Source organism: Carassius carassius, chromosome 22, assembly GCF_963082965.1.
Source record: "Carassius carassius chromosome 22, fCarCar2.1, whole genome shotgun sequence".
Taxonomy (NCBI): Eukaryota; Metazoa; Chordata; class Actinopteri; order Cypriniformes; family Cyprinidae; genus Carassius; species Carassius carassius.
The window spans coordinates 3,540,477-3,568,465 of NC_081776.1; the positions used below are offsets into that span (position 1 = coordinate 3,540,477).

General features: G+C 37.6%; 2 protein-coding genes across 2 annotated transcripts; one reads left to right on the plus strand and one right to left on the minus strand.

Annotated features, from left to right (window-relative positions):
- The first annotated feature begins 29 nt into the window (after positions 1–29).
- On the plus strand, positions 30–23,670 carry utp20 (UTP20 small subunit processome component). Its single transcript, XM_059504874.1, has 62 exons — positions 30–208; positions 475–555; positions 663–729; positions 1,190–1,322; positions 1,401–1,589; positions 2,170–2,251; positions 2,333–2,470; positions 2,551–2,706; positions 3,171–3,317; positions 3,399–3,533; positions 3,617–3,694; positions 3,768–3,937; positions 4,034–4,156; positions 4,783–4,871; positions 4,970–5,075; positions 5,164–5,314; positions 5,478–5,540; positions 5,620–5,778; positions 5,868–5,944; positions 6,088–6,167; positions 6,251–6,524; positions 6,604–6,783; positions 6,925–7,015; positions 7,108–7,193; positions 7,769–7,894; positions 7,981–8,147; positions 8,455–8,663; positions 8,808–8,951; positions 9,146–9,225; positions 9,625–9,857; positions 9,944–10,088; positions 10,251–10,338; positions 10,666–10,809; positions 10,896–10,949; positions 11,040–11,192; positions 11,302–11,457; positions 11,556–11,696; positions 12,005–12,142; positions 12,224–12,363; positions 12,452–12,540; positions 12,624–12,928; positions 13,379–13,518; positions 13,722–13,878; positions 14,735–14,833; positions 14,912–15,079; positions 15,155–15,321; positions 15,409–15,550; positions 16,185–16,301; positions 16,422–16,592; positions 16,672–16,800; positions 18,819–18,929; positions 19,014–19,093; positions 19,180–19,249; positions 20,041–20,223; positions 20,306–20,437; positions 20,518–20,650; positions 20,735–20,922; positions 21,010–21,081; positions 21,906–22,169; positions 22,327–22,453; positions 23,158–23,303; positions 23,473–23,670. Exons 1-62 carry the CDS (start codon positions 158–160, stop codon positions 23,626–23,628), a joined length of 8,370 nt encoding a protein of 2,789 aa, XP_059360857.1. The 5' UTR covers positions 30–157; the 3' UTR covers positions 23,629–23,670.
- Positions 23,456–27,977, minus strand: LOC132098729 (ADP-ribosylation factor-like protein 1). The gene is made up of 5 exons (XM_059504873.1): positions 27,839–27,977; positions 27,404–27,541; positions 27,046–27,323; positions 24,375–24,553; positions 23,456–24,284 (listed from the first exon to the last, which is right to left on the minus strand). Exons 1-5 carry the CDS (start codon positions 27,840–27,842, stop codon positions 24,254–24,256), a joined length of 630 nt encoding a protein of 209 aa, XP_059360856.1. The 5' UTR covers positions 27,843–27,977; the 3' UTR covers positions 23,456–24,253.
- Between the last annotated feature and the right edge of the window lie 12 nt (positions 27,978–27,989).

Below are 27,989 nucleotides of genomic sequence, written 5' to 3' on the forward strand. Positions count from 1 at the left end.
CAATTCTCCACTTTACCCATAATGCGTCATTCAAGATGGTGGCCTCCTGATACGGCATGCGTATCGACAATTTAATCGCCATTGATAACGTATCTTGTCTTTTAAATCACGGGAAATACATAAATTCTGCATTTGGTTGGTCTTATAATACAGCACAATGAAACTCAAAGCCAAGCCGCGATCTCATAAATCGGAAAACACTTACCGCGTAAGTTAACGGAGAAACGCATGCTAGAAACTGCTGCTCAGCCTCATGCATCTGACCAACTTTACCATGTTTTATTACATATACATATCGTTTTATATATCTGTAATTTCGATTTTAAGATGTTTAGTGTATAAAGTTGAATATGCCCGTAGTTTAATGCAAACACATTTCCAAATATATATATATATATATATATATATATATATATATATATATATATATATATATATATATTGATGCATCAATCTTTTACTTTTATTTTCCAGTTTGTGACGTTTTCTGAGAGGCTCGCGAAAGTAAACATTGATGTCATTCATCGCATTGACAGAACTGGAAGTTATACAGAGGTATGACTCTTGAAGATCACTTGTTTATATCAAATAACATAACTATTTAATAGCAACATAATAGTATCTAATGTTTGAATGGTGAATTGTGCTGCTTATTTTCTCAGGAGGTAGAAACCCATTTTTATGAAGCCCTAATAAAATGGAAAGACCTGAATTTGACAGATAATTTCAGTAAGTAACATGTTCTGTGACCGTTTAATGTGACAATATACACTGTATATTATAAGGAAACTGGACATACTGTTGATTTATTTAAAAATATGTCCTGTACATCTCGTATGTTATCAGGGTTGTTATTATTAGTCAACAACAAAAAAAATGCATAAACTAAAAAAATCATTACTGGAAGAAAAAAAAACAAGTAGACTTATTTTGTTTGAGCTAGTTGCCAAGAAAACATTTCTAATTTTTGTTTAGTTTAACTTTAATGAAAAAAAAAATAACTGAAACTGAAAGAATTATAATAATGAAGACATTTACTGAAGAGTTACTTACATAAAAATTCAAACTATGAATAAAAACTCTAATAGTATCCCAGTGCTAATAATTAACGGGTTACTCTCTTGTATATGTTGTAGTGACGTTAAAGTGATTTAGTTTAGATTATTAACCCAATCGTTTGTTCTTACAGAGAAGTGTTTTCAAGAGGTTTTAGGCAAGAGTCAGTCTTTCAACATGCTGGTGTTCCACCAAAACACTGTTGTGGAGAGTCTGAAGACCCACCTGTCAGTGAAGAACAGCATGGCTTACCAACCTCTTCTAGAGTGAGAACTCTTAGTTTTTTCTTCTTTCTTCTAACTAACAGGCAGATGATATTATGTTAACCTGACTATTGCTCTCAGTCTTGTAGTTCAGCTTGCTCGCGACCTCCAGATGGACTTTTACCCTCATTTCTGCGACTTTTTCATCATCATCACGTCTATACTGGAAACACAAGACACTGAGGTGTTGGAATGGGCCTTCACGTGTCTGTCATACCTGTACAAATACCTGTGGAGGATGATGGTGAAGGATATTGACAAGATATACAGGTGAGGAGTACCAGATAACACGAGTTCAGTAGAAAATATCCCCTGGTAAATTATATTTTAGTTTAAAAACCGTTCTGTCAGACTACCTTTGAAACTCAAAGGAATATGGAAGCTTATTTCGGCCGTGAAAGAAAAATAGAAGAATTGTGAATTTTCAATCTCACAATTTTCTAGTTTATTTCTGACTCTTTTCGCATCTATATTTCACATCCGCAAATCATAATCTCATAACTGTGATTTTACATCTGACAGTTCTGACTTTTTCTCAAATTGATTAGTTTAGTTGTAATTCTGACATTTTTACAATTACAGTTGACAATTCTGTATGTGGTGTTCCAACAGAATAAAAAAATTAAAAAGGTATTTTTGGATATCTCGATTTTTCTTGCACGTTGTGAGTTTATATCTCACAGTTCCGACTTATAAGGTATTTGAGTATAGCTCACAATTCTGAGTTCATATCTTTTTTTTTTTTTTCTTCAAAATTTTGGAAATAAGCTTTCATGGGAATTTTGCATCTCATTCATAACTTGTAGAATTATAATTTCTAATTTCTCACTCTTTTGCTTTTCTAAACCAGTCTTTACAGTAAGCTTTTGGCGCACAAGAAGGAACACATCCGCAACTTTGCTGCCGAGAGCTTCTCTTTTTTGATGAGAAAGGTGAGGCTTTAAGATCTGAGATGATTTTCACCGTGTCTTCTGTGTTGTCGCTAAAGCCAGCTCGTCTCTCTTGTCCCACAGGTGTCCGATTATGATGCTCTCTTCACACTTATGTTCTCCAACCTGTCTGAGAACCCTCAGAAGGCCAGAGGAGCAGGTCAGCTGATCTTTGAGATGTGTAGAGGAGTCTGTAACATGTTCCACTCCTGTGCCTCTAAGGTGAGTTCAAATCACAGAAAACCAAACATCACACCATTAACATTTGGCGAGTCAGTGTTCAGCAGGACTGTCGTTATCAGGCTCTTCCAGTGGTGTTGAAGAAACTTGGCCCAGCAGCCGGTCAGGATGTTGATTTGCCTTGGGATTCAGTAAAAGAAGCTCTGGATCACATGGCTGAGTCTTCAGCCAACTATGTTGACAAAGAACACCTACTGATCCTGTGGGACTCCTTACAAGTAAGAATCTCTAAATCAAGGTTGTCCGACAAACTGTATGCTATTGAATTTGCTATCATTATTAATGTGTTATGTGGTATTATGTGATTGTACCCACCCTAGATTCTGATTGGTTGCTGTTTTTCAGTCGCTTTTGCAAATACATGCTATAGTAACATCTTGTAATAGATGGTGCATCAGACAGATAGATTAATTGACATTTTTATTAATTAATAATTGCAAATTATATGCAAAGAATGCTTATTTCACGATATTTGTTTTATATATATATATGTGTGTGTGTGTGTGTGTGTGTGTATATATAAAACACATATGTGTTTTTTATATACTTAAAATCTACTTCATCAATTATTACATTTTCTTCATCAATTATTACATTTTCATTTAAATAGATACATTGTTAGATTTTAATTATATGAAAACATTTTTATTTAATTTATTTATTAATTTATTGTGGTTTTCAGGGCTCTCTGAAAGACGTTCTTGGAAAGTTAGAGACGAGCAATGCGGCTCAGGCTAATGAGCACCTGGAGAGGATTCTGTACATCTATCATACGCTTGTGGAGCATCGCAAAGGAGCAAAAATCACAAAACCACAGTCTGTTTGTGAGGTGTGGATCTGTGTGTGTGTCTGTAGCACAGTTCTTCTTGAGTGCTGTTGCACCTCTGATATGTTTTTTTCTGTTATTCAGACACTTCTTCAGTTAGTTCAGGCACCAGGACTGTCCTACTCCTGCCACAGGCTGCTTTTACAAGTGGTCTCGGCTCTGTTGATGGGAGAGAATCTGTCGTTACCTGCCAGCAGCATCAGTGAACTGGTGAAGAAGGTTTGTTTAATGTTCACCAACACAAATGTTTTTCCAATCTGATTTCCTGTTGACCTCATTTCCTCTCTGGTCCATATATGCAGGTGTTCAGTAGCGGCATGGACCGAGACCTCATATTGTCTTTTACCAAAGACATGTTTGACCTGAAACAGTTTGAGCAGGTAAGTATAAGCAGGACTTGCGGTCTTCAAGAGCACCTTCCAGCTCTTTTAATGCTCGTGTGTGTGTCTCCAGTTGTTCTTGCCCAGTTTGCTGCAGTATCTGGAGCAGCTCTTCTGCATGGAGGACTCTGTAAACCGACAGCTGGTTCTGGAGCTGCTGGTTGGACTGATTGTGTCCAAAGCTCCGCCCCCCACAGATGGCTCCATGGCTTTTGAAAAGTACCCATTGGTCTTCACTGTCAGGTAAGAGCTGGGAAAAACTACTCAATAATCAAAAAAAAAAATACATTGAATTTGAATATATATACACACCTGTTAAAATTCCAAATTCTGTTTTAGGTCCACTGGTCCACTGGTCTCCGTTCCCCAACAGATTCTTTCTCTCATAGACATCCCTGCCGATCAACCGCTCTCTGACCTTTCTCACCCCTGGGCTGCACTGGTGCTGCTCCCACATGTCAGGTAAAGACTTAATTACCCACAGTCCTCTGCATGTTATAGGGAAAGTTCACTCTAAAATTAAAATTCTGTCATCATTTATTCACCCTCAAGTTGTTCCAAACAGTTGCTGATAGCCATTCACTTCCAAAGTATGGAAAAATGCAATGGAAATCGATGGCTACCGGCAGCTGTTCGGTTACCAACATTCTTCAAAATATCTTCTTCTGTTTTAAACAGAAGAGAGAAACTCGTACAGGTTTGGAACAACTTGAGTGTGAGTGAATGATGACAGAATCTTCAATTTTGGGTGATCTATTTTTTTTTTTATCTAATCTTCTTTTGCATCCTCAGGCAATCAGTACTTTAATATAATCCAATTGTTATGATATTTTATCATGCAAATATGATTTTATAGTACCATTCAAATTACTTTGTCAAGCCACATTTATTTTATCATTTTATAAAACAGTTTAACAGATTAATTTTGATGATGCAAAATACATTAGTAAAGAAGCAAACAGACAATATTCTCAAGTTAGTTAGTCTTCTTCCATTAGTGAGTGAGTTAAGTATTTTCTTGCAGACAGAAAGTTTGAGATCTATTGTTTATGGTCTTTTAATATTGCAGCAATTGAACTGTTTTGCAGGCCAGTAGAAGCATCAAGCGTTATACCAGCCGTCACTGCACTTCTGAACAGATTACTGCAGGAGGTGTGCAGTGAAACTCTGGGGAGAGGTCAGTTAAGCATGCATAAGATTGATAGCCTCATGTACTTATTTTTTTCAACTTTGTGAGGTGTAGTTTGTTCCTAATATGTCCTGCTGTCCCCTTAGGAGGGCTGTTTGTAGCACGACAGGCTCTAAGCACCCTGCTCAGCTTCAAGGAGACGGTAGCGGTGCAGTCACTTCTGCCTGCGGAGTTGGTTAGAAACATCATCGAGTACGTGCTTAAATATTTACATCTGAACAATCTAGTAAAATGGATCTTGCTTGTTAAATTAAGTTTTTTTTGCTTGCGTTCAATACAGGAAACACCCTACGGATCTTTCAGCACTGCTGTTAGGAGATCTGTACTACACCAGACTGGCACTCAACGGCTGCTCAGCTCAGCTGTCCCATGATTCTCTGCTGGAATTATACCAGATACTTCATTCCAATTTTTCTTCCAACATCTCAAAGGTGAGGTTTAGCCCAATGAGGGTTGTTGTTGTTAAAGGCCCGGGTATACTTCACTTTCTACTTTCAGATCTGTCTGGCACAGATCTTTATTAAGTACGTCTGTGGACCTTGATGTTATGAAAATACAGATTCTCAAGGTTTTGTTCATTTTTGCCCTCCACAGATCCGTTTGCTGACCCTCAGAATTATGTCAAACTTTGAGGCTGATCTTCCTAGACCAGCAGAGGTAACATTTTTATGAGATTTTTCTACAGCAGTGGCTGTGAAAAGCACATGCACATATTTATTAACTTGTGCCTTTTTAGGGAGAGGAGAGCTCAAATGTGCAGACGGTGTTCGCCGTGTGTCTGCAGGCAGAGCAGGTCCCGGCCACAGTGCAGGACTACAGGGAGAAACTACTACACCTTCGTAAACTCCGTCATGACCTGGTGCAGCCCTGTGTGCCTAAAGGACCTTTCCATGAGGTGGATAATGCCTTTTACTGTCAAATATAGAAATATCCTTGAAAGCCATTGTTACAGATGTTTGTGTGTGTGTTTTTTTTTATATATAGGTTCCTCTTCGTTATCTTATTGCAATGCTGTTTGTCAATTTCCGACCTCTCTGGGATGCAGTTATTGATCTGTTGGTGTAAGTTTCATGCTAACGGCCATGGCCTGTTTTATTTTTGATCTTCTGACTTTAAATCCTCATATCCTCACCCTGTATCTCCAACAATATTCTCTATTTCTCTATTATTTATGTCTTTGTTTAATATGCTTTCATCTGCTCAGGACCCACGCTAAAGAAATGGACAACAAGTCATTCTGGAAGGTCTATTATGAACACCTGGAGATGGTTGCTGGTCTAGCTGGTGAGTTTTCATTGAGTTGTTACATTACCTGTTACATTTTCCCCCAGTCTTCAATTTAAAGATGCTTGAATCTTTATTCTCAGAGGAAGAGCTTCAAGCAGATGATGAAGATGATGATGAGGGATGCAGTGAACAACATCAAGCAGCAAAGCAGCTTCGAGGTTCGGGGACCAGTGTGATCGAAAGCGGGGATGTGGGAGTTTTGTTTCTGGAACAGCTGGACCAGATGCTGAAACCCACTGAGCGGACTGATTTCACAAACTTCCGCAACCTGCTTTGGCGAGCAATGGCCCAGTTTCCCGACAGAGTGGAACCACGTAGTCGAGAGCTCAGCCCTTTACTGCTGCGCTTCATCAGGTGTGTACGAGATTTGTGTGATCAACCTATTTGTCTTTTTAGAAAGTTCTCCATAACAGCCTTTTCTCTGCCTTCACAGTAATGAGTTCTACCCAGCTGACCTGCAAGTGGCTCCAACACAGGACCTCATAAAGAAGAGCAGCTCTTCATCAGAGCAGGAAATGGGTGAAGAGGTAGATGCTGACATGGAGGAAGATGAAGAGAAGGTGGAGGATTCCAAACAACCCAAGAAAAAGATCCCAAGAAAAGCAGCAGCGAAGTAAGAGACGATCCTATCTTCTAACATCCATCTTTGTCATCTAGTTACATACTCGCACAAACTAGTGCTGTGTCCCAATTCTCCTACTTATACTATGCCCTAAAAGTATGTCCTCATAAACATGCATTTATTTTTTTCCAGGCAGCTCATTGCTCACTTGAAGGTCTTCTCCAAATTCTCTAACCCGAAAGCTTTATTTATGGAGGCAAAATTAAGTGAACTGTATACCCAGGTATGGTTTCCCATCTTTCTATGAAAGCAAATTTAGTTCATTAAAACTCTGTGAATGGCCAGCTGAGACTAATTCTTTGTATAAACCCAAAGCTTCTGTGCCATAAAGACCAACAAGTCCAGAAAATAGCACTGGACTGTTTGATGACATACAGAGACCCAAACATTCTCCCTTACAAGTAAGTCTTCTAACACAAAGCACCAAAATGCACTGTCCCTTCTCTTCTTGCTTTCCACATTCAATGTTTTTTCTGTAATAACTCCGTATTATACAGTAATTAGGTCAGTTTATGAAGGGAATGCTTTATATCCAGAGCAGTGACTGATGGTATCTTCCAACAGACTTCTTTGGCTACTTTACTAACTTTTACTGCTGAGATACCGGAATGTAGCAATTGCCCCAGGAAGTCTTTTAGTCTATTATGATACTAATTTCACATCTCTGGGTTATTTTGAGCCAGTTTTGTCATTGGTGCATGGAAGAAAATACCTTGAGGCAACTCTCAATGACCTAATTTTAAGCCAGTTATCAGAGCTTTTCTCCAACCTCAAACTCACGTTGGGGATGCTTTAAACTAATTTAAACACTTTCTAGTTGTGTAGAATTTTTTTTATTACTTATATTTGGGGGGTTTATTGATATGATGGCTTAAAACAGTACTGTGAAGTCTTTTTTAAACATTGCTGCAGTGGCTGTGTTCCCCAGGGCTTTGTTTTAGGTCCATGATAATTGTTGTTTTGCCATTATTTACAGAGAGAATCTGGAGAGACTTCTGGATGACAAGCATTTTAAAGATGAGATTGTCCATTTCAACATCTCAGAGGAAGGTGCCGTGGTACTTCCGTCACACAGACCCCAACTTATTCCCACGCTTATGAGGTGTTTGTTTCATTGCACCCCTGCTGTTTCTTCTCTGAATGTGAATGTTATGTGTCTGCAGTTAGTATTTTTATTTATTCTTGCAGGATACTATATGGGCGGATGTGCCCTAGGGTTGGTAATAGGTTTCAGGGTAAGGCGAACACAGCTTCACGCTCCTCCATAGTGCTGCGCTTCCTGGCAGGCTGTCAGCCAGAAGAGATGGGCATGTTTATAGATTTACTGCTGGAGCCTGTTTGTCATCATTCTGAAGGTACCGACTTGAATTTAAGCTTATTAAAATGATTACATCCTAATATACCCCTTTAATACACTTATTGGCAGTTCATTAGATAGTAGAGATATTATATTATTTGGATCATTTATGAATGTTATTTAATAATGAGGACCATCTTTACAATATTTAGGATGTTTATAAATTAACTTTTTTATTGAAACAAGCTAAACCAACAATGCCTTTATTTTACTTTTTCAAAAAAAGAGCAGACAGATAAAAAGCAAGCACTGATTTTGAAGATGCATCTACTTATAACAGAAAATGCATAATTTGTTCCTTGCAGGAGTGTGTCTGGCTGCAGTAGAACGAGCTGTAGCCGAGACGAACCTGTCTGCTGTTCTCCCTCTGGGTCGCCAGCACAGCCTTCTCAACACCATAGAAATGCTCATTCATAAAATGGGCCATCTCATCCACATGTACTTGCCCAAAGTTCTGCAGATCCTGCTGTGCATGACGGCCTCAGTGTCATTTGTACTGGATTGCAGAGAGCAGGTAATTATGAAAACAGAGTCAGCGTGTTTCTTTTCAAAGCACATTATCAGATTTTAGAATCTTTTCATTGTGTGGTGGTTGGATCTATTTTTGGGCGTGCTGATCTCAAGAGCTTACTGTTTTTGATTTTTGATGTTCCTTTAGCTCAAACCTGGTTGCATCAATCCCCTGAAGAACTTGCGGCGTCTGGGGATTCTGCGCATACAAGACTTCTTTGATGGATTTGAGTCTTACAGCTTCACTGCAGATGAACTGGACGCTGTGTTTCAAGCCGTGGTGTGGCCTAAGGTGTGTATATAATAGAGAAAATGACTGAATAACTTCAGTAGCTTTAACAAGTCAGCTGAAATAAGAAAAAGTATGGCTCATTGTAAGTTAATTCAAAAGTCAATTTTTTTTTTATCATCAGTATTTGACACTTTTGAGGTTCAGAATATTTAAATGAAGACTGGAGTCAGTAACCCAGCTGTTTTGTTCATTAGGTGTGTCTTCTGTCCACTGAAAGCCCGTATGCACCAACGCCCCTCTTAAAAGTCATCCGTGTGTGGGTCCAAAATCCTAGGTGAGTTTATTAACCACAGGTTTGTGGATTTGACACAGTGGTACCCTAAAGAAATCATTTCTAGTTTTGAATAATATTTTCTTTATAGCTGGATAGAGTTCGTTCTTTAATTGTTGAGTTTTGTAACATCTGGTTGAATTGAATCAACACCGAACTGACTTAACCTGAATAATGTGAGCTTTCTTGAAAGTGAAGTCAGTTTAAATATTTAATGACATTTCCTATTTATTTTTAAGCTGCTTTGTAACATTCTATTTTTTATAAAGCATTATATAATAAGATGGGACTTGAGTAATAAGTGTTAAAACAATGCCATTGTTATCATAGTTTGTAGCTGTTTTGAAATGTTATTGCAATGCAGTCTTATTATAATCTAAATGTTGCCTTCCTCCCTGTCAGATATTTCCCTTTGCTTGCTAAGCAGAGACCGGGCCACCCCGAGTGTGATGTCCTGCTCAATGTGTTTGCTCTGTTATCCTCCAAAAACGTGTCTGCCATCACGACGGCCGTGGTGATGGATATAGCCGAGAGCTTGCTGACCACTCCAGACCATGAACTCAAGGAGGATGAATCAGAGCTGATTGTGAATAACTGTGTGATCCCCGATCCCATTCAGAGCTGTGACGTTTCAGGTAGACATCAGGGGTGTTAATGATTATTCTAAAGTATCCACTATATTTTGTGTTATTCAACATCTCTGTTTCTGTTCTCCGGGTAGATTCTTTGACTATCGGCTGCCGTCTGCTCCTTCCTCACATCCCAGCACTGCTGCAGTACCTCAGCGGAGTCGTGCGTAACTCTGAACGCCTCAAGAAGAAGCAATTCAGATCTCAAGTCAGCAAAGAGCTCAACATCCTCTCAAAGTATGTTCATATAATCTGTTTATACGCACACTTCTTAATCGGCCGTTCACACAAAGAAATATTATCATAAAGGTTTGGTAATCATTATTTTTCGAAGAAGTCCACATCATGTGATGTAAACTTAAAAAAAAGTTTGCTTTAATGGTTTTCATTCTGTTCCAGGATCAGTAGATTTGTGGCTGAAAAAGAACAGAGTTCAACACTCATTGGTTTGCTTCTGCCTTACCTTCACAAACCCAGTTCTGTTCAGGTACATTATAAATAATTCCAAACCTTTAACCGGTATCATACAATATTATGATTTTTCTAATGTTTTTGACATTTCAAATAAATGCTGTTGAATTTTCTATTTATTAAAGAATTCTGAAAATCATTCGCGTTCACAGGCACAAGTTACATTTTAAAATATATCCAGATGAAGATGTTATTTTAAATGAATGCATAATAATATCTCACAATATTACAGTTTTTACTGTATTTTTGATCAAATAAATGCAGCCTTGGTGAGCAAAAACATAATAAAATCTTTTATGTGTCATGTTTGTCTTTTTTTTTTTTTTTTTTTTCTTTCTTTCAGGAAACGGAGCTGGACATCCTGGGTACGGTGAAGAATCTGTTGAGACAGTGTTCAGAGCCCAGCGTGTTCCTCAAACCTCTCAGCAAGCTTTTCTCCATCATCCACAACAGACTTCCTCGTCAGGCTCTGTGTGAAGCGTTTCTAGTCAGTTTCTGCATCTCTAGGTCACTTTAGCACCACTTTAAATCTTTCCAAACTCTTCCTGACTCCTTGAATATGTCTCTCTACAGACTCTGTCAGACATGGATGCTGAACTGAAGTACATCACAGATGTTGTGATTCAGGTGAGGGTTCATTGAAGCAATCAGACACAGATTTAGTTTTATTTCTTCCAATCATGTTCAGATTTGACTGCCTCTTTGTTTCTTCTCCAGCTCAACGCGTTTGATAGCCGCCATCTGGACGAGGTTCACTTTGACGTGCGTCTCGTGGCGTTCCAGAAGGTCACCAAGCTCATTAAAGAGATGAGCACTCTGGATATGAGATACCTGACTGCTATCATGCACAACTGTTTCCATTCCTTAGAGGTGACTGTTCTTGTGATGTTACTATTACCCTCTAAATATCTGTTTGTGTATATTTTAGTTTCTTGACTTGCATTGAGCTTTGAATGCCTCTGGTGTGTTTCCGAGACAGATCGGTGACATGTCTCTGGCAGACAGCGCCACCATGTGTTTGTCAGCTGTAATAACGCAGCTCTCTGAAGTCGGATGCCCAGAGGCAGAATACAAGGAGATCGTGCAGTACACCATACTGGATGCAATACGAAAGGGTTTGAAGAGCAAGACTGAGGTGAAAACCAGTGATATGTTAACTTACAATTGGTACTTCAACGCTGTGTGGCCATTTTACGTGCATTTCACACATTTATGCCTTTCTTTTTATCACAGAGTGTGAGAAATGATTACACTACGGTTCTGGCCTGCCTGGTGAAAACCTTCCCAAACCGATCTGAGTTTCATGATCTGGTGCAGCTGACAGACTATAATGATCTCGAGTCCGATTTCTTCGAGCATATGAAGCACATACAGGTATAAAAGAGAAAAAGTGTCTGTTTCATTAATTTTTTTAACTCCATTATAAAAGTAATTAAAATTAAAAAAAAAATTCTTTTTTAACTAAAATAAACACATTAAACTAATATATATATATATATATACATACATATACATATACATATACATACATATATATATATATATATATATATATACATATATATATATATACATCTTATTTATGAATATGTAACTTCTGTAAATATGTAAAATCTGTGCCCTTATTTGACATTGTCCCATCTCAAAACACAGAAAATGGAGAAGCCTGTTTGTTTTTTCAGGTTTACAGAAGGGGTCGAGCGCTCAGGAAGTTCGCCAGGCAGCTGACGGAGGGCAAGATTGTGATGTCATCACGCTCCATGCAGAATTACATCATGCCCTATGCCATGATCGCTCTAGTTGACGAAAAACTGCTGAAGGTGGTTACCTAGTCAGGTCATATTTTGTTCTGTCAGTTCTGTTGACTGTGCTGTAAGCAAATCAATTCTCTGTTCTCTCAGTATGAACCCATGACAACAGCCGCCGTGGAAGTTATTGGAGCCGTGTGCAGACGCTTGACCTGGTCCAAGTACTTATACTACCTCAAACACTTCGTCCATATTTTACAAACCGGAATAGCTGAGCAGAAACTGGCTGTCAGGTACACTTCCTGTGCATTTATGCTTTTTCTGTGATGTTTTTGTCATTATGACATTGAATGATTTTCCTGACTCTTTTCATTGGCGTAGCTTGTTGCTGACTGTTCTTGATGCGTTCCACTTTGACCATGAGAGTCTCAGTAAAGAAATCGAGACGGCCAAGAACAAGAAGATGGAGGGTAAGAGTGCCACAACAGCCGCATTAAACGTCCTGTTCACCAACATGGAACTTAACATGACCAACATCACCTATTCGCTTCAGAGCCCAGTGTTGTGGAAGAGGCTGAGGACGAGGCAGCGGAAGCCATGGACACGGATGAAAGTGATGCTGAAGATGCCATGGAAACCACCGAGGCTGGAGCAGCAGTTTCCATAGCAACGGATGCAGAGACGGAAGGCCCTGCCAAACCAAAAGAAGGCAAAAAGAGCCAGACGAAGAAAGTTCTCCCTGTGGTCAGCAGTGGTCTTCCACAGAGTGAACGGGATCTACAGACGCTCATTTCCACCATTCATCACACGGTCACTCAGAGCGTCCTGCCCAAACTTCACAAGTGCCTGACAGCAAAGGTCTGAGCTCATATACTTAGAGTTGAGTTTGACGTAGAGCAAGACTGAAAGCTCTTAGTGAAGTGTATTGCTGTCTAAAGTTTACAATGGATATAACTAACAATTGAAGACTCACAGATGATTACATCAGAGTTTGTTGTTCGCTTGTTCTGTGATGAATCAATAGCCCAAAAATAGATGGCACAGACAAGTATTGTGTGTTATACAGGGTTTCTGTGGGTCTTATAAAGTCTTAAATCAGAGCAGAGCAGAAAGACTTAAATTCATGATGCCATGGCATTAAACATTGCATGCATTGCTAAGAAATGAACATCTTCCTCAGTATTTTTGTCTTTTCCAATATAAATATGCAAACATCCTTAAGTCAGAATATATTTACTTGAGATGCAAAATGAAGTAAAGAAGTCACTTTTTGACATTTATTGAAATTATTGATGTTTGTTTCCGCAGGTTAAACGAGACGACGAGCACAAGATGGTTAAGTCTAAGGAAGTGAAAGATGAAGAAGTGGCCAGAGTGCCTATTGCATTCGCCATGATTCAGCTCATGAAGTCTCTGCCAAAGGATGTCATGGAAGCCAACTTGCCAGGGTTTGTTTGCACTATCATTACCCGTTTTCGAAATAAAAGCGAGTGTGTGAGGGATTGATCATAAGTTGCACTGCAAATATTCCACCATTTCTTTAATTTTGAGTGTGCATCACTGCAAGAACATTTTTAGTTAATGCAACCTCTGATCAGAACACACAGTTATTGTCAGTTTGGTGTATATATATATATATATATATATGCAGCATCTTCCTGAAAGTGTGCGTCCACCTGAGGAGCCGTTTCCAGGAGATCCGTGATGTGGCTCGAAATACTTTGATGAAGATCATAGAGTCGCTTGGGCATCAATATCTTCATTATCTGCTCAGCGAGTTGCAGGCGGTCTTAGTGAAGGGGTATCAGGTAAAATATTGTATTTATTAGCACTTGTATCATACATGTACATAGCAATCTATCATACAAGAAGAGAGTATTTCCCAAATTATAAGTGTCGATGACGAATATGGTTGAGGAGAAAATTTTAAATTCTACAGATTTAGAAAATGTAATTCATAAGACAATAATAATGTAATCTTTGGATATGTGATGCTGTTTTCAGACAGTTTGGAAATATATTTATGTAAATATCTACTACTTTTACATTTTGTATCAAAAAGCAAAAAAATAATAAAGACTTAAATTTAAAGTAAAAAAAAATATATTCCTCTTACACTTTAAATGCACTTGAGTGTGTACAGTATATTTGAATCATTTTCTAAAATGTTTCAAAAATATTCTTCGAATTAAAACCTTATACTTATATTTAATCTTAAACTTTTATTTTTGATGAACTAAACTTTAAAAAGTATTATATTTAAAAAAAAATTTTTTATTGAAGTTCTATTTTTTTTATATATTGATTTTGCATGAATGAACATGTCATAAAATGATCTATTTTAAAAATACTAAAGTTTTTTGTCAGAAATTTTTTTATATGAATGTTATTTACATTTTAATAAAATGATACATAAAAAAATCACAGCCTTTTATTAAAAAAAAAAAGGTTGTGCTATAATTGCTATGCTTATGACAAAGAATTTCAGCCTACAAAAAAAATGGATATACAAACTTGAAATGCAAGACATCGAAATGAATGCTGATCATAGAACGTTTGTGTCTTTTGAATTGAATTTGAAATGTGTTTTTGAATAAATTGAAAGACTTGAACCAAACCAAACGAGCACCATGTCTTTGACCCGTGTGTAATCTGTCCTTTCAGGTCCATGTTTTGACCTTCACCGTCTACCATTTGCTCTCTGTCCTAAAACCATCCTTGAATGGAGGGGATCTCGACCCATGCATGGACATGCTCATCACGGTAAACGGCACTTACATTTTCAATAATATTTTCAAACAATCATGCCTCTTATCCACTAACTCTCCGCATCCTTCCTAGATCTTCAACAACGAGTTGTTCGGGGCTGTAGCTGAGGAGAAGGACATCAGAGGAATCGTTTCCAAAGTGATGGAGGCCCGTCACAGCAAGAGCTCCGACTCGTACGAGCTTCTCGGCCAGTTCTGCAGTCAGGAGCGCGTCATTCACCTCATCCTGCCACTCAAAGAGGTACATAACCAATAAGCTGCATCTACACAAGGCTCACGATTTCTCAAGAGACTAATCAGGTCTTCCGCTTTCTAGATGCTTGAAAACACGGCCAGTCTGAAGGTGTCGAGGCGAGTGCATGCTGTGCTCAGGAGGATTGTGGCGGGACTTTTGCTCAATCAGAGCATGAGCCCTCAGTCCATCCTACTGCTCAGCCATGGACTCGTCAGTGAGAGTCTGCCGCTCATCACCAGCAAAAACAAGTACGTCACACACACTCACTCAGAGATGCATTAGAATTGATTTAATCCGCTCTAATTTGAACAATTCCACATCCCATATTCACCCAGAGAGAAGCGACGTCCCCCTCCAGATCCCCGCCTGCCTCCTCCGAGCTGTTTACTGCTGCCGGCCAATCCTAAGAGAGGAGGAGCGAAAGCAGCCATCAGCAGCAGAACAAACATGCACATCCTGGTGGAAGCAGGGCTCAGTGTAAGAAAATAACACACTGGTTTCTTATTGAGCGCTGGGAGAATGTATGAGGTTCAATCTCAAGCAGAAATTGCACTTCAACAGCATTTAGGCAATTGTATATCAATCTGTATTACCGGTAAATTGTTTGCTAATTTACAAGCAGCCACTTTAGGTTGTGCTGTGAAATACATCTCTTATGATCACTAAGGCTGCATTTATTTGATCAAAAATGCAGTAAAAACAGCAAAATTGTGAAATATTATTTTAATTCAAAATAACTGTCCTCTGTTATTATATATTTTAAAATGTAATTTATTCCCGTGATACAAAGCTGTATTTTCAGCATCATTACTCCAGTCTTCAGTGATCCTTCAGAAATCAGTATAATATGCTGATTTGCTGCACAAGAAACATTTCTGATTATTATTAATGCTGAAATAATTTTTTCCAGGATTCTTTGATGAATAGAAAGTTGAAAAGAACAGCATAGAAATCCTTTTCAAGTCTTTACAGTCACTTTTGATCAATTTACTGCACCCTTGCTCAATAAAAGTATTTATTTATTTATTTAAAAAAAAAAGTCTTACACACTTTGAAAACCACTGAATATTTCTCAGATATCGCTTTAAGCACCAAAATGTCTCTTTCACAGTTGCTTCACTGTAGTCTGAAGAGTTCAAAGATCAACTCCTCTGTCCCGTCAGTAAAGGAGATGTTGGATCCTTTCGTACCTCTCCTCCTGGACTGTCTTAACTCCATGCATGTGAAGGTCTGTCCTGCCCGTCTTTTGATTCATGTGTTTTATTGTGGGTAATCGTTTTTCCTGCTCTGCTGTTTCTTTATATACCTGTGATCGCATGAATACAGCAAGCTGTCTTGTGCACATCAGGTGATAACCGAGGCTCTGCAGGCCTTCATCTGGATCCTGAAGTTTCCTCTGCCGGCGGTGGAGCAGAATTACGATCAGCTGACCAAGCAGCTCTTTGTCCTGCTGAAGGACTACGCTAAAGCTGGAGCCGGCCGCGGAGAGAACTTCCACTTGGTTCAGAACTGCTTTAAGGTGCAAGAGACACTAATCTCACGTTCTCATTTTGAAGTCTAAATGTGAATCATCCAGCAAGAAATATTCTGTTTTATAGGCCATAACTGTGCTGGTGAAGAGCATGACAAAACCTGTAACACAAACACAGCTGCAAGTGCTTCTGGGATATGCTGAGGAGGACATTTATGATAACTCACGGCAAGCCACCGCGTTTGGCCTCCTGAGGGTAAGTTCACTTGACTGAGGGGACTCCCATGGTCAAGGAGAGCCTGTGGAAATATATAAAAAAACATACTAGTGCTGTCAATCGATTAAAAACTTTAACTAGATTAATCACACATTTTTTCTGTGATTAATCGCAATAAAAAAAGAAATGTTTTGTACGTTTTTAATATATTTTTTAATGTAATAATTTCACAGTTAATCAAATTAATGTAGAAACAACATAAAGACAGTATATTTTAAATACTTGTTTAAATGGCATCTTTTTTTGAATGAAGGCCAGTATTACTGATATTAATACAGCTACTGATTTTTTTTTATTTTTTACATTTATTATTAGGCTTCAAAAATATAACAGTTTTGAATTTAAGTAAGCTTAAAACAATGCTAACATAATAAATGTCATGTTTACTCCTGCCCTTCCTGTCTTAACAGTTAGGAAATATACAGAAATGTAATAAAGTTATCAAAGTTATATGCAGTCTGCACTGCATAAACTATAAATTAAATAGTAAATCCTTATTAAAGCTACAAAAGTTATTTAGTCAAGAGCAGCGAGTCATTTTCTCTGTTCCCTTTGTTCTTTAACTTTACTGACAGGAAGCTTTATTGGCTGCTGTCCCTTTAAGAGCAGACAGACACGCGGATCCCACCGTTTATATACTGTCTATGGATCTCGCCTCATTCTCTCACAACTCTTTTTGTTCATTTTAGACTTTATATAAATCATTTAAGATTGCTCTTATGAGGATAATCGACATTATTGTTAGTTCAAGCGCTTAAGAGAACTGGATTCTGGCGCCCTGTCTATGCATTGTGTGTGTGTGTGTGTGTGTGTGTGTGTGTACGTGTGTATGTGTTCACATAAGGGCATTCACAGACAGCGCATTCTCTTTTGTCTTGCCGTGCTTGAAATGTTTAAAAGCATTTAAATGAATAAGAGCGTGATCATATAATGTAAAGCTAGCCAACGGATGGCAGAAAATACGGATGCTGCGTTAATTGCGTTAAATATTTTGACACGTTAAACCAGACAAAAATTAATCGCATGCGTTAACGCGTTAACGTTGACAGCACTAAAACATACATTTCTAGAGTGAATGCACATTTTACGAGTTATGCTCAGGTTTATTATCGTTAGCTCAAAAACCAAAATCCTAAAAAATATCTTACTTGAAATAAAATAAACATGAACTGAAATAAAATATTTTAAACACTTATTTAAGCTTATAATCTCAGCTAGTTTCCAATCTAACTGAAACTGAAACCATAAACGCATGTCTATCCTAGAAATTAATTTTAACTGAAATATGAAAAAAAGATTTAGTTGCCAACATTTCTTATTTTAATTTAGTTTCACTTGATGTCGTGATAGAACTAAAACAAAATGATTAAAATAAATGATTTTATTATAAAAATAAAATATTATATTTTATATAAAATTATATTAAATTTATTAAAAACTACATTGACATAAAAAAAACTCAAACATGGCAACTAAAATAAAAAAAATGAAAACAAATGTAGAATATGAATAAAAACTAATAATATCTCAATTGTATTTAAATAAAAATTTTGCCAATTATGGTATCATTTTTATTTGGTTGCAATACTAAAATAACGACAACTAGATAAACTAAAAGTAAAAAAAAAATAACATTTAATAAAAACTACATGGATGTAGACTTTGAAAAAACAAACTAATAAAAATGACAAAAAAACGCAACAAAATTACTAAAACTTTTGCCGGAATTAAATGAAATCTGTGGAAAAATACAAATAAAATTAGAATTCATAAGAATTAAGTGTAATAGTCTATCAGTGATGGTAAAATAACACTGCTAATGCTCTTCTGTTAGATATCGCTCTTGCTGTAAAGTAAAATTTGATGCAAAATGATGGAAGTTTTTTTTTGTCAACAAGATTGATTAATGAATGAGTGTTAATCAGAAAGGTTTTTAGAAATGCTCCTCCAGTAGTCCTGGAAACAGCATGGCACTGAATGCTTTATCCGTCTTGCAGGCGATCCTCTCCAGGAAACTGGTGGTGCCGGAGATGGAGGATGTGATGAAAAAAGTGGCCAAGTTTGCCATCGACGGGTCAAACGAGCAGGTCCGCATGCGCTGCAGACAGGTCAGTTGGGATATCCACTCTTCATCATCATCTTCCAGGGTTCTGCTTGTCAGATCTAATGTCTGTCCTCTGCTGTGACCGCAGATCTATCTGAAGTACCTGATGGACTATCCACTGGGCAAGAAACTCCGGAATCATTTTGACTTCATAGTGTCTCAGCTCACGTAAGTCAAGAGCAGCTGATCACGAACAGGCAGATGTCAACTGATCCTTCATGTCATGCAAATTAAAGGATTTGTTTTCTCCTCAGTTATGAATATGACACTGGGAGACAGTCTGCCCTGGAGCTGATGGCTTTCATTTTCCAGAAATTTCCTCAGGTACTGTAAGAACAGACCGAAATGGTCGTGCAATTCTAATATTAACATTGTTGAGAGAAACCTTTACATTATTTAATATCATTGAGATACTATAGTAGTTTTTATTATTTTATATTTTATTTTTTTTGTTTATTTTAAGTTTAGTCTCTATATGTATTTTTTTTTGTACTTTTTTTTTTTTTTTTTTTGTAACTACACGAATATGAAAAATTTTGCCTTGACAACTAGACAGTTTTTTTTTTTTTATTCATTATTTTAATTCCAAGGAACAATGTTTTTTAATATAAATTATTTTAAAGATCCTGAACATTTCATACATTAATGCACAGTCCTTATTGTGCAGAGGAAGTTATTTTGAAAAAAAAAATAAAACCCTTGTTTTGTCTCTGGAAAGAGTTTCTTTGTCAATTAATGAGTTTAATTACTCAGAAATTCCACTATTGTTCAATAAAAAAATCCTCGCTCCAATCTGGCATGATTTAGTGAATTCCTGTTGGGTAACCCAGGTGAAAAACAAGTGCACTTCCATAATGTACCTAAAGTACTCTATTTTCGTGCACTAATTTTGTAATTAAAATACTAAAAAGATAAGATAAACTTAAGATCATCTAAGGGTTCTCAACAGTGCTATTTTGAGACACCATGAATATGAACTAAAATGCACTTTTAACATACTATATTTGTATGTAAAAAATATATTAGCTACCACTTGTAGTACACTTGAGTGTAAGTAAACATGCAAAAGATTATCCTATACTTGGTGTTTGTCATACAGTGTTGTTTGTTCACAGGCTCTCTTGCACGAGCACTGCGGTTTGTTTTTTGTGCCTTTGTCGCTGGCCATGTTAAACGACGATTCTGCAGCCTGTAAGAAAATGGTGGCTCTGGCCATCAAGTCTCTTCTGAATCAGCTGGATCTACAGCATCAGAACTCCATGTTTAACCTGGTCAACACCTGGCTTACGGGCGAGAAGGTGAGAAGAAAAACTAAAAGGTGTACACGGTCTGTGGAAGTGTGTTTTGGTCTTAACGGTTTGCGTCTTTGGGGTTTTGTAGCCGGCTCTGCGGCGACTCGGAGCTCAGGTTTGTGGGCTGTTTGTGGAAGTTGAAGGGGAAAAGTTCAACCGGAGACTGGATGTCCTGATACCTCTCATTGAGAAAGAGATCCACACTTCCAACTTTGAGGACGTGAGTGCAGAGTTTTATAGTATGTGGATGCATTGTTCGAGTCTCTTTGCATTGATAATGACCACGACGTGATTGATCAGATTGAGGAAGAGGAGGATGAGAAGGCTGCAGACAGACTGCTGTTCTGTTATCTCACGCTCATCGTCAAACTCATCAAAGATTGCGGCTTTCTGGAGCTCCACAAACCTGCAGACCTACTCAGCAACATCTGGAGTATGAACACATACAGATGGATAAAGTCAGTGTTAATAAAGGAACCTGAGATGCATCATTTGCTCTCTCTCTCTATCTCTCCAGGTCATATTGATTCCCATCTACGTTACCCTCACTGCTGGGTCTGGCTGACGGCGTCTCAGATCTTAGGTTTGCTGTTTGCTACTCATAAACCAGAGGAGCTCTTGGCCTTATGGAGCTCACAGGAGAACACGAGTAAAACCACGCAGCCTGTGGCCAGCGCTTCTCTAACTGAAAACCTGTCTCAGAAGGCAAGAGTCCCAAGAACCTGCACTTTAAACGCTCATTTCATGAAGACAGACTGAATTAATTAATACTTTTGTTTTATAAACTGTTAGATGAGAGAGCTGGTCCTGTCCTTCTGTTACCAACTCCAGTCCAAGTTCTTGGATATTTCTGCTGGAGAGCAGGTATGAAATAATGAAAAAGAAAAAAAAGTGTTTTCGTTGTGTTTTAATTATATGTATGTAATAATGTACATTTGTTTAACTAAATATATTCTGTAAATATTTGTAATTTATAAAAAAATGTAATCAGAAAATGTTGATCATGTTAGTGGATTAATTTGAAAGTTTTAGCATTTTTTTTTCTTATTTTAATTTGTTTTCCAGACTTTCTGGGTAGCTTTTAATATTTAATAATATTAATCATATGAATACATTTATTTACATGAAATTATATTTAAATTATTTCATCAAATTATTAAATTACATTTGTTTTAATTTTCTTACATTTTTTTTTTTTTTTTTACCTAGAACCCTAAATGGAAGAATTATCATAAACAAACATACTTTTTTTTGTAAAAAAAAAAAATAATAATAATAATTACAAGTCGTTGATTCAGTTTATCTCAGTATACCTTTATAACCTACATTGATTAAACCTTTTGTTTTCCTATTTTGTTTATTTTTTTAGTTTTATCAAATGTGTAAACACCTGGTTTAAAATTAACAATTTTTTATTGTAAAAAACATTTTAACTGTATTAAAATAATTTAATCAATTTTCAGGTTTCAATTTACATTTCTTGACAAGTTATGTTAGAGCTTGTGACCTAAAAATGTGGGTTTATTTCTCTTTGGTTTAATAAAATGATCTGATTACCTGGCTTTGGATTGGCTGGCTCATCTTCAAAGGGCGGGGTCTTTGTGGGAGAGCATATGATTTGTAGTTAACTGGTCAGAGCAGCTTCACTGGTGATTTGATGGAGCTGTTGTTATGTGTTCCTTGATCAGGTGGTGAAGAACTTACTTTACGTGGCTAAGGTGATCTACCTCATCTCACCTGAGTCTGACACCGTGAATCCAGCTGAAGAACAAGAGGGTGAGGAGAAAGACACGACTAATAACATGGAGGAGAACGAAGAGGAGGAAGATAAGAAGCAGAAGCTTGAGGATGAACAGAATGAGAACAAGCCTCCGTCTCTTCTCTGGGTGATGAAGAAGCTTTCATTACTGGCCAAAAGAGAAGCAGCAGACACACCGAAAGTGCCTTTGAAGGTGGGTTTAAATCAGCCTTTCTGTTTAGACTTCATATCTCTGAATGATACAGATACGTCCTCTGATTTGAGGATCTCCAGCTCAGGGATGAGAGCTAAGCAACTGTTTGCAAAGGTAAACCAGTTTCACCAGTTTTTTTTTTTTTTTTTTTTTTTAGAGAACTTGTGTTTTTAAGTTCTTGGGAGCAATAGCTGTGGATCTCGGGAAAGATCGACTTGGGCCGTATCTGACCACTATCATCGCTCCTCTCTACAGAGAGCTGGACAGCACGTATGCAGACCAAGGTCAGTCCTCACACGAGAAACAGAAAAACCTTGTCTGGGAAGAAGAGGTTTTTTTTCAATCTAAAAACAAAAAACCAATGCTAAACAAATATATTTCAGTAAAAAAAAAAAAAAAGATTTCAGTTGTTGATGCACAGTACATTTCAGTATCACTTTAAATCATTAACCGTCTGCTGTATCATATTTGATATGCAAAATTTATAAAATCTTTGATATTAAAACTACAGATCCTTAATCTATGCATATATATATAATCTAAGACACATAATAAAGATCTCACTGAATAACATTACAAATCAAAATTTGATTTGGTAAATTTTGCCCATATACGTATCAGCAACTACAGCAAATTGCATATTTCTGATCACAAATAAAATTGAGAGCACACTAGGAGCCATAAGAGCCTGATGAATCAAACATGATACTCAACCAAGATGACATATGCAAACTTTTTATAAATATGTAAAGAAAAAAAGATTAGATAAATGAGATCTATCTACCTAAAGACCCATTTCTTGTTTTTGCAAGGTTAAACTATTTCCTAATTCCATATAGCAAAACAGCTGACATTTTTGAAAGTAAAATAGAAATTAAAACTAAATTAGAATTTGACAACTAGATGCATGTCGTCACTTCCCCAACTATTGACTATGTGGCTGATACTGACATTTCACTTATCTCTCATTCTGTTGGTCTTGTTTCAGACCCCACACTGAAGAATCTGGCTCAGGAGTTGATCGAGTTGTTGAAGAAGCTGGTCGGTCTGGAGCGATTCTCTCTGGCTTTCGCCGCAGTGCAGAAAGAAGCCTCTCAGAGACGAACCTCACGCAAAAAAGCCAAGGCCATGCAGGTAAGAAGCACTGAGATGCTCAAAACTGAAGTGTGTGATCGGTTCCTTTTCTAGTATTTAGAAACCACTATTGTTAAATAAGCAATAATGTTTAATTTCCAAGTTACACATCTTTATAACAGAATAAAAAATGTTCACTTCTTTAAACATGCTTTCTTCCTTTTAAAAGGCTGTTGTAAATCCTGACGTTGCTGCCAGAAAGAAGATAAAGAAGCAGTTCAAGAAAAACGAGGCCAAAAAGCGGAAAATCTTGTTTGTGCGCACAGGACATAAAGCAAAGAAACACAAAAGCACATCACTGAAAGACTTGGCTATAATCAGCTGATCCATTTGCTGCCGTTTAATGTTTTTTTCTTTTGCTAATTAATACATAGCCAAATGTATACAGCAGAGCTGGGAAGATCTGTGCATCCGAGAGTAAGGGTTTCTTGTTCTCAGTGGTGAAAGGACTGAGTTCCTGCAACACTGTATGCATTTTTACAACTTGTGCAATGTTTTGAAATAAATAAAAACATGCAAAAACAGCCCAGCCATTGTTTGAGGTTATGCATTATTCAATACATGTTGACTGCATATTTATTTCACAGGCGTGCACATCCCTGTACTTGTGCAAATATAAATATGCCATTACAAATTCAAAGCATACAAATGACAAGGTAGTCATAAATATCTACCCACATAATATCAAACAGAGCTGCAATGATTATTCCGAATCAGGCCAAATGTAAAAAAGCTAACACCTCTGACATTACAATTGTAGTTGATGGGGTTTACCAAAAACACAAGCATCAGTAGAGAGGGGAAGAGTTCATTCAATGCCGCTCAACATCTCTGTACTAAATGGGAAGAGAGGTTGGCCTTCACACAACAGGAAGAATGCAGTCACTGGTCCAAAGGACACCCAATAAGTCTCTGAAGTTTCTATTTACAAGATGTTTCTGCGAGTGCATTTACTGCCGGCTCTTCAGTGACTCAACCAACCTGAAGTGTGAGGGAACATGGGAGTTATTAGTAAATATACCGCAAAGGATTTGTAGTTAAATTCTCAAAAAAAAAAAGTAAAACTCTCACCATTCCATTGCTTCGTCCAGGCCTGTGCCTTTAGTAGCAGACGTCTTGAAGATCTGCCACTTCCTGTCTTTGAGCGCAGGTAAACCAAGAGAGTTGGCCACTTCGGTCGGCGTCATGGCCTGCTCCATGTCCTGCTTGTTTGCAAACACCACCAGAATGGCTTTCTTCAGCTCCTCCTCCTGAAAGACAAGACAGATGACTTCATCCTTAAAAATTAAAGGGTTAGTTCACCCAAAAAATAAAATTGTCATTAATGACTCGCCCTCATGTCGTGCCAAACCCGTAAGACCTACGTTCATCTTCAGAACAAAGTTTAAGATATTTTAGATTTAGTCCGAGAGCTTTCTGTCCCCTCCATTGAAAACGTATGTACGGTATACTGTCCATGTCCAGAAAGGTAATAAAAACATAATCAAAGTAGTCCATGTGACAGAGTAAATACATTTTGGTCCAAAAATGACAACTTTATTCAGCATTGTCTTCTCTTCCGGGTCTGTATGCTTCAACAAATTCTAACGGACCCTCTGATGTCACATGGACTACTTTGAAGATGATTTTATTACCTTTCTGGACATGGACAGTAGAGCCCGACCGATATATCGGCCGATATAAGCTAATTGCATTTAAATCGGCATCTGCATTTATAACGGCCGATGAAACATGAGAAACAGAGTCTCATGCTTCACTCATGTTATGAGTGTTGCATAGTGTGCCCACCAGAGGGAGCTCTGCAGCTCCAGAGTTAACAACAGCGCCAGAAGTCCACTACAGAAGAAAGCGATCAACTGTTTTGACGGTGAGTCTGTCGTTCGTCATGTGAAATGATTGTAGATTTAGTTCATACCCTGTATATAAAAACTGTGTGGTAGTTCTAGCTAACGGTCCTATCATTATCACTTCTAAATATTCTGTAACATCACTTACAGCCACTAATGCATTGCTATATTAGATTAGCCACAAAGATAATACCATGTTTATCAGTGGAAGAGCGCGAACGTTAATAGGAGGTCAAACTATAACGTTAGCGTTTAACTTATTCTTATTCTATTGCGGTGTGTTTCCCACATAATGACCGCGTAATTGGGCCTTTCACACAGTACGCGGTATGCACGGCGCTTGCCGCTGGGCTCAGCGTTGCCCTTCAGATACAACGCGATTTGCGCTGCGCTATGGCATAGGCGGAGTTTTAAAAACGTTTAGCGGGAGCTCTTTCATAGTCTGTTCCTCCTTTCGGTCAGCAGCAAACATGTATCTGTCCCGTTGTAAGAAGCGAGCGATAGCGCTAGTCCTGCTGATGAGAATTAAGAGAGAAGCAAGGAAGAAGAGGCTACCCTCAGGTCCAGAGAACAATTTGGTGAATTCAGGCTGGTTACGTTAACGCTAATAGCTTCCTTTTTAGCAGGCCCCTTAAATGCTTGCTATTAACTTGTTTGAAGGTGGTTCTTCTCAAAATTGACAGCGGTGTGTTCATGACACTAACGTTAACCATTCAACTTCGAATTGATTCCGTAATCTTCCGGTAATAGTAGGCAAGACGATGTTTTGATTCAGACTGCACAAAGAGAAGAGGAGAAGATATACGGGTCTGTTGTGAATGTTTCTGTGAGAGCAAATATAGTGTAGTTACAGTAACTACAGTAGGTGCGTCAGAAATGATTAAACCAGAGGGGTCATGTAAATAAATGTTTTTTTTTTTTTTTTTTTACATATTGTTTCAAAGCAGCTTTACAGACATAACAGGAAAATGTTGAAATAATATTGTTAAATATAAGTAGGTAATACCTATTGCTTGACAAATAAAAAAATATATATATATTTCTCATTTTGCCTATGTAGGAGATCCCAGTTTATTATTATTATAATTCTAATGATGACATGAGTAATGATACATGGTGATATTATTAATACACATGCTTATTCTTTCTCCGTCTTTCTTTCTGCCTACAGATGGCTGAAAAAGGTGAATGCTGTAGCAGCAAAGTGTGGGACTACTTCTGCAAATACTTTAACTTTAGTATTATAATTTATTTACAGTAAACACACAGACTGTTAAAACCAGCTTCAACTGGAAGAAAGTAAAATTGTTAAATGTTTAAAACCAAACTGTTTTTTGATCATTAAAAAATATATACTTTTGATGTGCAATTGTTTAGTCATTGAGACTGTAATCTAAGGCTTTTTTTTAACATAGTCCATTCTGGAAAATGGTTTATACAGCCCACATACATAGAACAGGCAGATATTTTGCTATTGAATGTTGTGTAAATGCAGTTTATAGGAAATGGGTCTAATATCCAGATTATTTTTAAAATCAAAATATCGGCTTATAAATCGGCTCTTTTCGAGTTAATATCGGCATCGGCCCCCAAAAATCCATATCGGTCGGGCTCTAATGGACAGTATACTGTACATACATTTTCAATGGAGGGTCAGAAAGCTCTCGGACTAAATCTAAAATATCTTAAACTGTGTGATGATGAAAGGAGGTCTTACGGGTTTGGAACAACATGAGGGTGAGTCATTAATGACAGTTTTCATTTTTGGGTGAACTAACCCTTTAAGGTTCTTTATTGGCATCTTTTGTTGCCATCCATAGAACATTTCCATTCCACAAAGGTAATTGAAACACAGCTTAATAATAGGAAGTTATGTAACAGAAACCACATCTGACCTCCAACATGGCCACCAGCTCAGATTTGGAAATGCCCATCCGATCACGGTCACTGCTGTCCACGACATAAATCACTGCATCTGTGTTGGAATAATAACACCGCCAGTAAGGCCTGTGGAGGAAGAAGACATGAGTTTTAGCTTGGTTTCTTTCTTTCTCAATCTGTATAACACAAAGGAGAATGAAAACATCTTGCCTGATGCTCGTCTGTCCACCGAGGTCCCACACTTGAAACTTTAAGTTCTTGTATGTCACAGTCTCCACATTAAAACCAATTGCTGTGTTTGAAAAACAGAAGATTAGTTCCCGCTGCATCTCGTGTATGAAGCTGCTTACATAAAACATCATAAACACGTACTGGGAATTGTGGTGACCACTTCTCCCACTTGAAGTCTGTACAATATGGTGGTTTTTCCAGCTCCATCCAAACCTAGAATGAGGATCCTCATCTCTCTGGTGCCGAACAGGCCTGAGAAGAGGCTAGAAAAGAAGCCCCCTGTAAAAAAATTATAAAACAAATTAATGAAGAAAAACATGGAGTAATGCAATTTACATCAGAATCATACTAGACTATAATCAAAATGGAAAATGTAAAGCAAATAAATAAAATTGAGCTTTTCAATAAATTATTTTGTAATCTGTAATGCAAACAGACTAGCATCACCAGTCGAACCAGTGCGTGATGAACAAATTTCACTTTGTAAGCACACAGAAAAGCGTTCGTATTAAAAACGTTTTAAAATGAGCTGTCCCTTATATCCAGCAAAATATAACTGAATTCACGCAGACATACCCATTGTGGATGAAATACTTTAGTAGCGCTGTCTGTCGGATGGCAGATCCGTGGAACACTTCCGTACTCGAGCTACTGAGTGACGTGTCACACATACACGTGGAATAGCCGTCTGCCTGTCGATCCACCGGGCGCACATTCGACACTCTTG